Source organism: Thunnus albacares, chromosome 21, assembly GCF_914725855.1.
Source record: "Thunnus albacares chromosome 21, fThuAlb1.1, whole genome shotgun sequence".
In the NCBI taxonomy this organism is placed as follows: Eukaryota; Metazoa; Chordata; class Actinopteri; order Scombriformes; family Scombridae; genus Thunnus; species Thunnus albacares.
Window position 1 is genome coordinate 17,687,353 of NC_058126.1, and position 13,054 is coordinate 17,700,406.

Consider the following 13,054-nt stretch of genomic DNA (forward strand, 5'->3'; position numbering starts at 1 on the left):
TGGGTCACTTTTGACTTGTGCATCAAGACCAAGTAGACTGCCAAGATCCACCCTTATAAAGTGTTCTTTGTCATTTTCACTTGAATCTTAGTTTTTTTTTAATGCAAAGCACAAATTTAACATCTCAATGAACAGGATCTATTTTCATTAGATTATGTTTAGTTGGGTTGTCCAAAGGCAATGTAACAAAACACAGGCAACATTTTAAGGCAATAAATATCAGGCTAACATAATGGGACAGAATACAAGATAACACAGCCACAGTCCAGGCATCAGAGCTTTAAACAGGATAAATAGCAGCCTTGCAAGGTCAAGGTATTACATCTGCCCCTGGGACATCAACTGCCACACCCTCTACATCCATTTCAGTGTCTCCCTGGCCTGCTGCTGCGCTCCCGGTAGCTCTCTCCCTTTCTCTTCCTGTGTGATTGTGGGTGATTGTGTGAATGGAGACAGGTGTGTTGGAGTCAGGAAAGAGCCACACCAGCTTCGCCTCATCTCTGTAATCAAAGACTACAAAGACTCAGCTGAATGCATGTTCGTAGACTCTGCTACCAGTCAGTTTGCTAGGCTTCGAGCCAAATTATTTACTAGTTTTTGCTATTCAGCATTTTATCCTTGTCGTCTGTTCTCCAGTACTCATCCTGTTCTCTGTTTCTCTTTTACTCCTGCCTGTTCCGACTCCGGTCCCTGTTTCCTGCCCTTCATCTCGTCTCATCAGACCTGCTTCCCTGCCCTGGATCCCCGCTCTCCCTGCTTCCAGCCCAAGCCTCATAACCTGGTTCCCAGTTTCCAGCTCAAGCCCCAGCCCCAGTTTCCCAGTTACCAGCCCAACCTTCCACACATCTACATTCCCTTTCCCCAGCCTTTACAACAAATACTTTGTTTCTATCATATCCATGTCTCCTCACCGTTGAGTGTCTGCACTTGGGTTCACCTGCTTCATTCTATGTAACACAAGGTCAAGGTCAAGATAAATTTTATTATCCCAGATAGGGAAATTCGGGTGGTCAAGGTGCAGAAGTAAACAGAACAATCATAAAAACAGATATAAATATAGCTATACACTATGCAGTCCCCCTTTCCATAACCCCAGCACACATATTCACACACACACACATACACAGAGCATTTCCAAGCACCCTTGCTCTAGCATACACTGACACACACACACACACACTAATGTAGAGACAAATACTTTGCACTAGACCATGTCTCCACAATGAGCATGCGCCAGCCCTCATTTTGTTTCACCACTGTTAGTATAAGAACTAACAGCAGTATAGTTCTTTCTCCGTTTAAGCTAAATTGTCCTGCCTGCCATCATAAAGACACTGTGTGCTGTCTCTGTGTGACTGTATGTGTGTGTCTAGAGATAAGGCCCAATCATTATAAAGTGGCCTATGGGCAGCTATTAACAGTGCTGTTTTTGGATGGGAGACAAAAGGCTATCAAACAGAGCTATGACCTTCTATTTGAGAAGTAACTCTCTCTCCCTCTTTCATTCTTTCTCTCCCCTTCCTCAATCAGCGAAGAGGAATGAAAAAATGTGAGATGAGATGAGTGGAATGAAGGAGTGGGAAGGGGATGTGTGAATGGGAGCTGGTAAAAAGGTCACTCTCCTCTGCTCTGTCACTCCCATGCATATTAAACATCCCTCACACAGCACCCCTGTTCCTCCTTTCTAAGCTTACAGCTGTGGTTCACGGAGCCTAGGTATGGTTCAAATTTAGCTGAGATACATTTCCGCCCCTCTCTTTCCCCCCTCTGCTTGTCTTGTCACTTTAATGAGTGTGAAAAGTCATCCACAAGGCAGGAGAGGAGCAGCAGGGAGGGAGCAAGAACTGGATGTCAGGAGAGAGTGAGTAGAGGGAGAAAGTGAGGAGGGAAGACTGAGGTGTCCGTTGATGAAAGTCACATGAGATGATGGCCGAGGGAGGGATACCTGATCCACTCCCTCTGCATGTGCATGTGTGTGCAAGAAAGAGAGAACAAGAAGAAGAGAAAGAGAAGAAAAGAGTATATTACCAGAATGGCCTGATCATGTTAATGACTTCTTTTCTCAAACAATGTGGGTATTGTATGTCTGAGTCTGAACAGTGGGGTTTACTGTTACCTGCCATGGGGCATGTTTGTGTGTGTTCTTATATTTCCATCTTTGTGAGAACCAAAACCAGGATATAGAGTTTTGAGTGAGGACTTTTTTGTGAAGCCGTTAATATTAGGTTTTACTGGATGGATAATTATAATTTATTGCAACTTAGATCTTGTTTTTGTATAACTGGTTATGATAATAGATGATGATAGAAGTCACTGAGGAAAAACTGGGAAAAAAGCTACATTGCTAAAACAAAGTTTGACAGGACAAGAGTCAGTCAAATAATCAGTAATCAAATAAATCAGTAAAATAATCAAAGAGGTTGTAAACAAACCAACAGTTTAGCCATATTACCTACCGCTTTATTTGGAGATAAAACTGAAAATGATCATACCTGAAATGTCGCCAATAATAATCCCTCAATGCACAGAAAAGCTATGTGTGTGCTTACAACCACAGCATGTATGCAAGGTCAACCAAGAGGACAGTCTAAGATGAGTGTTTTCAGTTCATAATTTAGAGTTTGCATTTGTTTTCTCGTCCAAAGTCTGGCTAACCTGTAGCTTTGTTTAAACCAGTGAGTCCATCTGACTGCCTGTGTTTCTTACCACATCAGAATTCTTTTTCTACAATCTCAGCAATTACTCTGATGAGCAGGGTTATGAAAGTTGATAGAAATGATGGCAAAATAAGACCTAAGTTGTAATAAACCTGAATTATCATTTAAAATAAGAGCTGAACTTCGACCACGTAGTTAGTAAAGGTTAATGTTAATTTTAGAAGTACAGGAAAGAATGCACAGTCAGTGTAGGTTCCTATGGATAGAATAAAAGGAATGTGTGTTTGTATGTATGCATGAGTGTGCCTGGATTGATTGTGTATCGCTGTTCATGCATGTGCATCTGTGTGTAGGTGTGTACGCAGGTGCTACAGCCATCTGGCAAACATCTGTGATACTAGACAAAGAAATATTACACAGCTCAGTCTGGCTTCATTCTGAATCAGCTTTGCTCATTAACACATATCTTTTTCCACAACACATGATTCATTACTGTTATACACAAGGGGTACTAGTCCTTCCTATCTCAGTGATAACTGGCCTTTTCTGTATCAGCCTGCTTCTAACGAAATTTAATTTAAATTAGCAGCAGTACCTGAGGGGTGTTCTTTAATGTGATTATGGGTACAACCGTAATGCAACGGACAGCACATCAGTACCGATAACAACACTAGCAATGTTTCCCCTATTTTCATTCGCTGCTGCAGCTAAAATTTCATATGATCATTAATATCAATGGGCTGCTAATGATTTTCACTCGCACACTGTGCAAGCACGATAACACCCTATATTAACATGGAATTGTTTTGAGTCATCGACTAGTGCATCAAATCCCAGAATCCTTCTTCTCCTCATTCTTCAAAAGAAATCTAGGTGAAATTTACTGTTCTAAGCATAGCTCAGTTAGGGCAGCGCATAATGTGTGCGGTTGAGCAAGTAGAGCAAGCGGCAGCAAAGTGACGGTGAATGTGAGAGGAGTAGAGCAAAAGGTTAGCAGTAAGTTGTCAGTCTGGCAGTAAATGTACAGTACAGGCTACAGTTTCAGAGAAAAGTCTCGCCTGTTTCCCCAACTGCTGGAAAAGTGAAGGGGGTTAGCCCCGACATTAGCGACAATAGGTTAACCTAACCTGACCAGGCTCTCTTAAGGTGAACTGACCTTTAAGGTGGACCAGCTATTCTCATTTAAGTGTCAATCTCAGCTGTTCCTACTGTAAACAGAGAATGGAAAAATGTCTGGCTGCAGTGTTTCTCCCGAGTTTGGCTCAGCAACCCCCACTCCCTACCCAAAAGCAGCCAACCTAGGGGAAACACTGAATAAGAGACCTCCCTCGAGGGGATTACAGCTCATAAACAACACATATACAAAAATTATAACAAGAAAAACTACTACTATTACCAATAAATATAATCATAATAACAGGACAATTAATTGATGGAAAAAAACAATATCGTCAAAACTGCCTTTGTGGAAAAAGAAACAAGACCAAACCAAAAAGCCATGAGGACACTGCTCTCTCATTTATCCTGGGTGGAGGAGGCACAGATGTGGTGGAGAAATAGCACAAATTGGAAGAGTCTGAGCAGTGGGGTAAATTCCTGAAAAATGAGCCTAAAACACCTATCCCAGGCATACCCAAAGTAAATTGAAAGCTGTTCTTGAACCATTTGGAGTACATGCATGGTTTTGGTCTCTTTTGAAAAGGTAACACTCTTAAGTCTTTTCCCCAACAGTCAGAATCATTGTAAGTGCTACTGGCATTGAGTAACAGAAGTTTGAATACACTGAAGTAGAAGGTTTTTATTTCCGCCTGAATATTTTTTTGCCATTTGAAGACTCCAAAGGACCCCTGCTTCAGAGTAACTGAAGCATAAGCACATTATAGTGCTTTTTCCCCTTCTTGAAACTAAACTTTGTGCACATAAGAGAGTCAAAACAAGTGCTATGTTGGAAAAGCAGTTTATATAAAAAGTAACACACAGTAAAGTATTTAAATTTACATAATTTCCTGGTTGTGGCTTTATAGAACTCATTAAAACCGCATATGGTCATTTTCGTAATTTCATTGGCTGTACGAAGCACCAGTCATCAGCAGAATCTGTTACTATTGGTTCGGTATTTACACAAAAGAAGAGGGGCAGACACCTCCTTTCAACACGGAATCGTTGGCTATTGTAGGCTGTGGACAGGACATGGAAGCTCTTACTGGGTCAAGTGAGGTGTTGTTTGAAAGGTCAGAGTGCAGCCACAATTTTGACAGAGAAGGGTCTATGTGCAGTCTTGCAGACATACACGACACGCCCACTTTACTACATGACCCCCTACATGACATTAGGTATGTCTGCCAGCTAATTTGAAATGCTGCAACAGCAGTCCGTGGGCATTTATTGATGTAATTATGTGTTTTGGACTAAATATTTTACTGGATTGAATCAACTGGACCTTTGCCAATGCAATAAGACCGTTTTTGTTGGAGTTTTATCGATGGAGTAATATGAGGCTTCATAGGTGAATTGCCCCAATTTTTAATTGTTTGTTTGTTTGTTGGTGGTCTGACAGAGGCGTTGATTGTAGCTGCTGTTGAGGTTGTATCTTGAAATGCATCAGTCGAATCACAAGAATCTGCATTGAGTACCAACTTAAACATTGGAGTTGTGTACATAGCATAGTTTGTGTATTTAACAGTCCACTGAATTCTGTGGGTTATTTCCAGTAATGTCTCCTGTGAATTCTGTTCAAAGTAAACAGAAAAGGAGGAGGGTGTGCCAGGAACTGCAAACAGACAGTTATGTCGGTAATAGTGTGGTTTACATAAACTGTAAAAAATGATAATCCATCTTTAAAAAACATTTAAATAAACCAGATGATGATGAAGTCCTCATACCAAATGAAACATTCAGTTCCAAAATGACACATATTTTTGTGCATTAAAGCATTGAAAATTACTGAAATCTTACTGTAGAAGTTCCAAAAAAGCCATAAGAAATTTCCAAGATTGTGATCACTGCCAACATTTAGAACTATGACGCTCTGTGATTACAGCCCCTCTTTTTGCAGCCAAATATTCTCAAACCAAGTCATGACAGTAAAGTACATTTTGATGCATAATGCTTATTTCTCTGGAAAAAAAGGAATACCATCCTTTACTATGAGGACATGTAGGCACTTTTAAATATGACAAACATTACAGATAAACATTACAGAATGTAATGTACAGAGAAAATACACTCTGCGCCTGAATTACCATCTTAGTCCTGTAATTTTTACACTTCAGTTCATTGGGAATGAGAGCAAATGCCTCACAAAGACAAGGAATGGTGAGGCAAGACTGAATGATATTAAAGGAAGAAGCGATGGCGCTGCTGAATTGGCAATAAATATACAGTATGTCTGATATCTTAATGGTCTTTATGGATAAAGCAACATTACCCAAGTAAGAGTGTACAATTGTCAGCAATACAAAGAAATGAAATGCTTTTCAATGTCAAAGCTGAAACATTCTCACATACTTACTAGAAACTTCAAAAATAATTTTGTTGTCAACAAAGTGACTTTGGGGTTTGCTTACTGATGAGGGCTGGGTTCTCTGACTTCTGTTTTTGGAGGAGGGAGTCAGTGGTGTATACAGATCATAGGAGAAAACCCTATCAATTCTTTTTTGGGGTGGATTTTGAAGACATAACTCAGAGGGCTGTTCCAGAAAGCAGCCTTAGAGAGCATGTTTGACAGTAGATGGAGCTATGTAAAGGTCCTTTGTCACATTTGGGGAGGATGTGCTGTATCTCTTTACCTTCTCTACTGATGCTCATTTAAATTCTGTCTGTTGAGGACAGCTTTGGAGCCAATTATGAGCATCTGAATTCTGGGATTCATTATACTGACAGTGTCTTTTATTAAAGAGGCAGTTGACAGTAGGTTTTGGTAATATTATTTTTAGTCTCTACCTATACATAACTAGCTCATTACGTATATAGCCATAACTGGTGTATTTTTTGTATTTTGTTCTATTTTTATATGCACCAAATTCTCTAAAACATTCCTGTAGATAATGAGTTAAATCCAGAATAAAACTAATAGGGAAACATTATATCATTATTAATGTAAGGGTTTAAAATACATAAAATGGTAATGCCATTCATCCTCTGAGGAGAACTTCTAACCTTTTCTCAAAGTGGTGTAGAAAAACTTCATAACAACCTCAGATTTTCTGCTCTAAGTTTGGAGTATTTTTAGTTCTAAAACTTTCAGTGCAAGTCCTAGGAGTGATTCTGAGTTGTTTGATAAATATGAGCCCAGGATTAAAATATCTCTGGTCCAGGCAAAGAGGAATTCAGGAAAACAGCTTCAAAGACAGTCAAATCAAAGAGCTACATCACTAAACAGCTGAAAATAAGCTATTCATGAGGCTGTTCAGGCTAATAGTTTGTCACTTGATGAAAAACATTGAAAATATTTGCCATACTCTTATGAGTAAAATCCCCAAATCCTGTTCATGTCATGTGACTAGTAAACCACTAGTGATGACCAAAAGAAGCAGCTGTATCTGTTTAGATTTTGGATTCTAATCTTCCTTTAAAAATGCTGCACAGACCTGAGACGTATGACTGCCAACAGCTGGCCCATAACAGTTTTATATGCATTATAAATATTCAACACACAAACACAGCAATACTCTGACAGATCTCTCCCTCGTTAAATTATTTAAGGGCTCAGTGGGCAAAATGAAATCATCTCTCTCTTAGTCTCTAATTTCATTCTCTCTCTCACTCTATCACTCTGTCACACTCTCTTTTCCTTGTTCCAGTATGTCTCTCTCTCTTTCTCATTGTGTGTTCACACAGTTGTATGTGTTTGTGGGTTTGAGCTCATGTGCTGCAATTAGGAAACCCTGAGTAGTGTGAAAATATGTGACGTCAGCCTGGTTAATACATATCGTACATGCAGACATGTGGCTCAGGAGATAGAGTTGTCCACTAATCAGAAGGTCGGTGGTTCAATTCCCAACTCTATCTATATATATCGCTGCAGTATGTCAAGGTTAGAATACATACTGTAACACCAGAAAAAAAAGGGAATACAGAAGGTAGATATTTGGAGATAGAAGGATAGTCAAAAGGGGTACAAAACGGCTGGTTATTGTTTGAACACCAATAAGAAAGTAATACATTTGTTGATATCACATTTATCAAATCATGTGAACATCTTAAATGCTCCTTAACACCATCAACAGCTACACCATACTTAACCTTAAATGATTATAATATAAAATCAACAAGAGGTAAGTACAATAGATACAATTCAGTCTACACTCAAAAAAGTATTGATAATCAATTTCAGTCTCTTCTACAGAGAAAACCAGAAAAACAAAGACAGCACTGCACTTCTTGAATTTCTAATTACATAATTGTTGATAGAGGTGATATATAAAGGATATATATAAATACAAAAGTTTCTTATCAATTAGTTTAGAAGTGTACCTGAGTTATTACAACAGCTCCTCTTTGCTCACCTTATTGATTTAAGTTGTAAAGCTTTGTCAAGACTGTTTAACTTGCAGCATTCAATCATTTTGTATTCTTTTGGACAATTGCACCTGTTGTTCACAAAGAAACTGTCTGACCTTTTCAAAGTCTGCTGCTCGTCTCATGCTGTTTTGAAAACGCAAACGGTCATTGTTAAATCTCTGTAGGCGCAGAAAGATTCTCCTAATTGGAAGTCCACTGAAAAATCGCCTGAGTCGCAGCAGTTGTCGATGTAATTCGGTTACGCCTATTTTGCCCGTCTCCTGAATGCCTCTGTGTGTTTGTTGCTGTATGCTTGATTGAATGTGTGTGAACCTGTTGGTGAAGAGCTACAGTGATTAACTCCTTTGTGATTAACTGTCCAGAGTAATAGATTGTCTAGTTTTCACATGTGGTGCACAAACTAATCCCTAACTCACTCTCTTTATCTGTGAATACTGTGTAAAGTTCTACTGTATTTAACTTGTGATGAATCGTCTAATTAGGGTGTATTATATAAGGAGGGCTATTCACTACACAGTTCCCACTGTAAATACTCACATCCTTTTTCTGTCTTTCCCTTGCTCCCTGAGCAACAGCTAATTCAATATTACCCACACCGGCAAGCAGACATGGACAAACATAATATTCAAGTCTCCTGATAAAACACTGTATATGCACTTGCACTTGGCATACACAAATAACATACAAGTAATACAGCACAGCCATGGAACAAAGCAGAGAAAATCATTTGGTCTCTGTAGTACTAAAGCTACAGTACTTAATACAAAATAATTCAGTCTCCATTTACAGATAAATTGAGTTCATTAACAGCCTTTCCTTCCTTGCCTGCCATCAATAGAACTGTTTCTAGATTCCTTTGGAGATTTCTTTCTGCTAGAGAGACCACATTTACTGTTTGGCTCACTCTCTGACAAGCTCATGTACTTTTTTCTGTTGGTTTCTAAGAGAAGACAATCACAAGGCAGGACCTGCAATCTGATGTCATATAATGAAGACAAAAACTAGTATCCCTATCATGTAGAAGAGAGAGTATGCTTTGATGAGGTCTTATAGACTGAAAGCTTAACCAATACATGTGAAACCTGCATTGATTTAAGTATGTGGCTGTTCTTTCTCCAACTCCAAAACCTTAACAAAGCTTGGGCTGGGTAAGCAGTTGATTTCCCTTCATATTGAAAACAATCTTTAAAAAGTACTTTACAAACACTTCTTGATCCTGGCCTTATTTGATACTCATTCAGGGGTGCAAACTCGTCGGGTGTGAAAAAGATGACAAATATGTGAACCCCCTGGGGGTGTATTAAAGTGCATTGCATCCACTATACAATAAAATTAATCAGACAAAACAGAAACACAACATGCACAACAACTGACAAATCAAATGGAAAATACAGCTTCTGTTATATTTTGGTAGAGAGAGAGAGGGAGAAACAGGGATTAAAGCAAAAGAAATATTTTGACTGAAATTTTTTCAGGCTGCAGCAAAGTCATATTCCCTATCTGCAATTTGTAAAACATGTTACAACTAAACAAATAACACAACATGTAAAATTATGAGATTTCAGCACCACTCTACACATAACCATATTCTCTAATGCAGCCATCGGGTTTAAATACTCGACCATAGTGTTTTATGGGAAGACAATGCTTTTGAACAGTTTTTCTTTTGCCAGTTTTCCTTTTGTCTATGAAATCAGACTGATACTTTTTCTCTTTCGCAAAGCTTGTCTCAGTTTTTACTCTTTCAAATAATCAACCATCTACATAACTTTATTTTTCTTATTACTTATTGGTTTACTCATAAGATTATGGGAAGACAACACAAGTGATATTGCGATATTTGTTCTGACGTATTTCATGAGTTTGCCTAATTTGCATAATTTCATGATAAAAAAATAAAGGTTATAATACAGAAATACTATGTGTGTGTGTCTATATCAAAAAGTTTCATTCTGATAGAAGAACAAAATTTATCTTGTCCCTATTCAACTGTGATGCCTGGCCTTAAAACACATCCACCCACACCCACATTTAGGTTATTAAGAAATTTCACATAGGCTTGGCTATGTTGCAAATTGGGCCTATTGGCACAGAGAAAATAGATGATATAAAGTAGGGATGACAATGACTCATTGATTATGGGTTAATTGTCGATGAAAAAGGGACGTGCGGCGTAACTGTTAGAAACAATTCTGTAGATTTACTGTAGTATGCGGTTGCGCCACCAGACTGACCTCTTTTTAATGAGATTGCGTTTCGCCGCACAAACTATAAAACAAACGCTCCTCCCTGCCTCCGGATGAAGAAAAAGAGTCACTGCACGCCTCGATTTGCTCAGACAGTGTGTTGATAAACTCTGAAGCATTACGTTGTGAAAACTCCACTGAGTTGTTGTCTGGAGGCTATCTGAGGCTCATGCTACAGCTGAACTGGCATCTAGAACAGGAGCAGCTGCTGAAAGCTGAATGTCAGACATCAGGACTCTAATTAAACATGCTTCCGACAAAACCAACATAAAAGTGATGAACTATATATGCGACACTCCCCTGCTCGTAATATAAATGCATTTTAGCGGTGGCAGTGAGTTGACTGACAAAGTTAGAGTGACGGTATTTGTCAGACTGAAGTCCGTTGTGGTTAGACTAGGGTAACATTTACATTTACTTTACTTTGAATTGTAAACGTGAACTTGCCAAGCGCAAGGCTAACATTAGCTGGCCAGCTACCACCTGTAGCAAACTGTTATATATCTGCCCATTGTTTATGGTAACTCGTTTTCACTTACTGAACATTCAACAACAATAATACGAATCTTACCGTTGTTGTTCTGTCATGTCGAATTCCGATGTTTGATCTGTCACTCGTTGAGCGATGCTCTGTGTTTAGATATACCGCTCTGGTCTGTGTCCCACGCACGCATACTGTAAACAATCCATAGAGTGGATAAATAATAGACGTAGCTACCGTGACATCACCCATTGGTTTGGGGACTCCCGTTTTAAACGTGGATGTTTTGAAGCCTTGAGTTTGATATTTTGGCCGTCGCCATCTTGGATATTTGGAGCCAGAAGTAATGAGAAGTGACCAAGTTTGAACAAGAGGGTGGAGCTGACCCTAACGCTAGCTGCTAGCTTCGTTAGCACGGTGCATTTACAGCATGGATGCATTGTAAGAGCTGGATACCGGACTAAAAATGGCACCCATTCAGTCCTAAAGGAATTGCTCCCCCGGTGTATATGCATGGATGTATTGTAAGAACTGGATACCGGACTAAAAATGGCGCCCATTCAGTCAGTGGAATTGCTCGCCTGGCGCATGCGCCAAAAAGTTTCTAGTTTCTGGGTTTGCTTCCGCGTTGTGCAGCCCACTGAATTTGCGCAGTAGTGTTTCTCCTGCTAGCCCCGCTCGCGAGTTCCCGCTCGGCTCCATGGATGTATTATAAGAGCTCTTATTATACATCCATGCTCGGCCCATAGACTTTACATTGTGATGACGTCAGACGCCGAGAAAAGCGATTTCAAAATCCGTGACGTCAACTAATACCCTGCTTTATCGTCAAATTTAAATTAAATGGGACCATAATTTACCAAATGAACATCATGCTGCATTTGAGAAACCTGAAACTAGCAACTGAGACTGTAAACCCTTTAGGAACCTATTTACAGAGGTAATAAAACAAGTGAGAAGTAGGGTCGTTTTCTCATAGACCTCTATACAATATGACTTCTTTTTGGAGCCAGTAGAGTCTCCCCATGCTGGCCATTAGAGAGAACGCAAAGGCGTCACTTTCAGACTTGGAACTACCTGCTTGAAACAGTCGCACTGGCTTGGGAGTGTGACAATCTGCGAAGAGCAACATCTGGTTGATGCAGCCCTCATTGCTTTTTTTTACACCATCAAAGTCCACTAACGAGATAGAGAATGAATTGTTTCTCTGTCTCTCTCTCAACACATTCCTCTCACCCCCAAATTCAAAAACTCATTGGATCTACACGAATCACACAAATGATCTATTTTGGATTCAAAACGGTGAATTTTGCCGAAAGGTGACAAGTGTACACCCCTATCATTGAAATTGTAAAATTCCACAAGTAATAAAGCGTCATTCATGAAATGTTAAATGCATTAGCTGCTGTTGATCCAATTTGAGCCACTCTCTGTAGTTTTCTTATCCTTTTTTTAATTAATACTTGAAGGTGTATCCATTTATTGTTTTCAGCTGGTCAATTTGATATTTCCGGCAATCTCTGAAGCCCTTAGGTCATAGTGGCATTTAATTTAATGATGTTTGCAGCTGTAAAACACACATCTATAAATCAGGGTCTTTGTATAAAATAGAATGAAGTCCAATTAGTCAACCTCATTAGAGCAAGGCATATGCTTTGTTTTCAGCAATCTTGCCTTCACCTTGGTATATTAGCAGAAAACCTTTGAAAATGATTTTACTGTCTGTCACCACAATTCATTTAATGTAGAAAAAAGGACATATAAAAGACCAGTGTTTAAATGAAGTTCTACTGTATATTTTACAAAAAAGGAATGTATGGTTGACAGGCGTGGACTTTCCAAGGTCAAGACAGCTTTGAGGCTGAGAAATCAGGATTATGGCTTGAAAGGTTGTTGAAATTCCAAGACGGGTTTGGAATATCTATTAAAGTCTGTTGGCTCTAGATTTTTTTAACCTGGCCTAAACAGGCCCTAAACATTTGACAAGTCTGTGTGAGTGTGTGTGTTCATGTGCACATGTGTGCAAGTGCACATGTATGTGTTGGCTCCATGACGGTGTAGGAGACAACATGATTGGGTTCACGCTCAGTGAGTATGGGTTTGGCCACAGACAAAATGTCACTTGGAAAATGTCACCGCCTAAATGC

At 39.3% G+C, this 13,054-nt stretch overlaps 1 protein-coding gene across 8 annotated transcripts in view; it reads right to left on the reverse strand.

Annotated features, from left to right (window-relative positions):
• Positions 1–13,054, reverse strand: part of ctnnd2a (catenin (cadherin-associated protein), delta 2a) — a 279,280-nt gene that overhangs the window by 181,463 nt on the left and 84,763 nt on the right. For 2 of the 8 annotated variants that reach the window (XM_044339801.1, XM_044339797.1), the window contains exon 1: positions 10,998–11,478. The exons of 4 other annotated variants lie outside the window; for them this stretch is intronic. In XM_044339801.1, coding sequence (XP_044195736.1) covers positions 10,998–11,159 — 162 coding nt within the window. In that variant the 5' untranslated portion in view covers positions 11,160–11,478. Of the gene's footprint in view, positions 1–10,997; positions 11,479–13,054 lie in introns of those variants that run through there. 2 more of the 8 variants (XM_044339802.1, XM_044339803.1) reach the window with 1 other exon arrangement.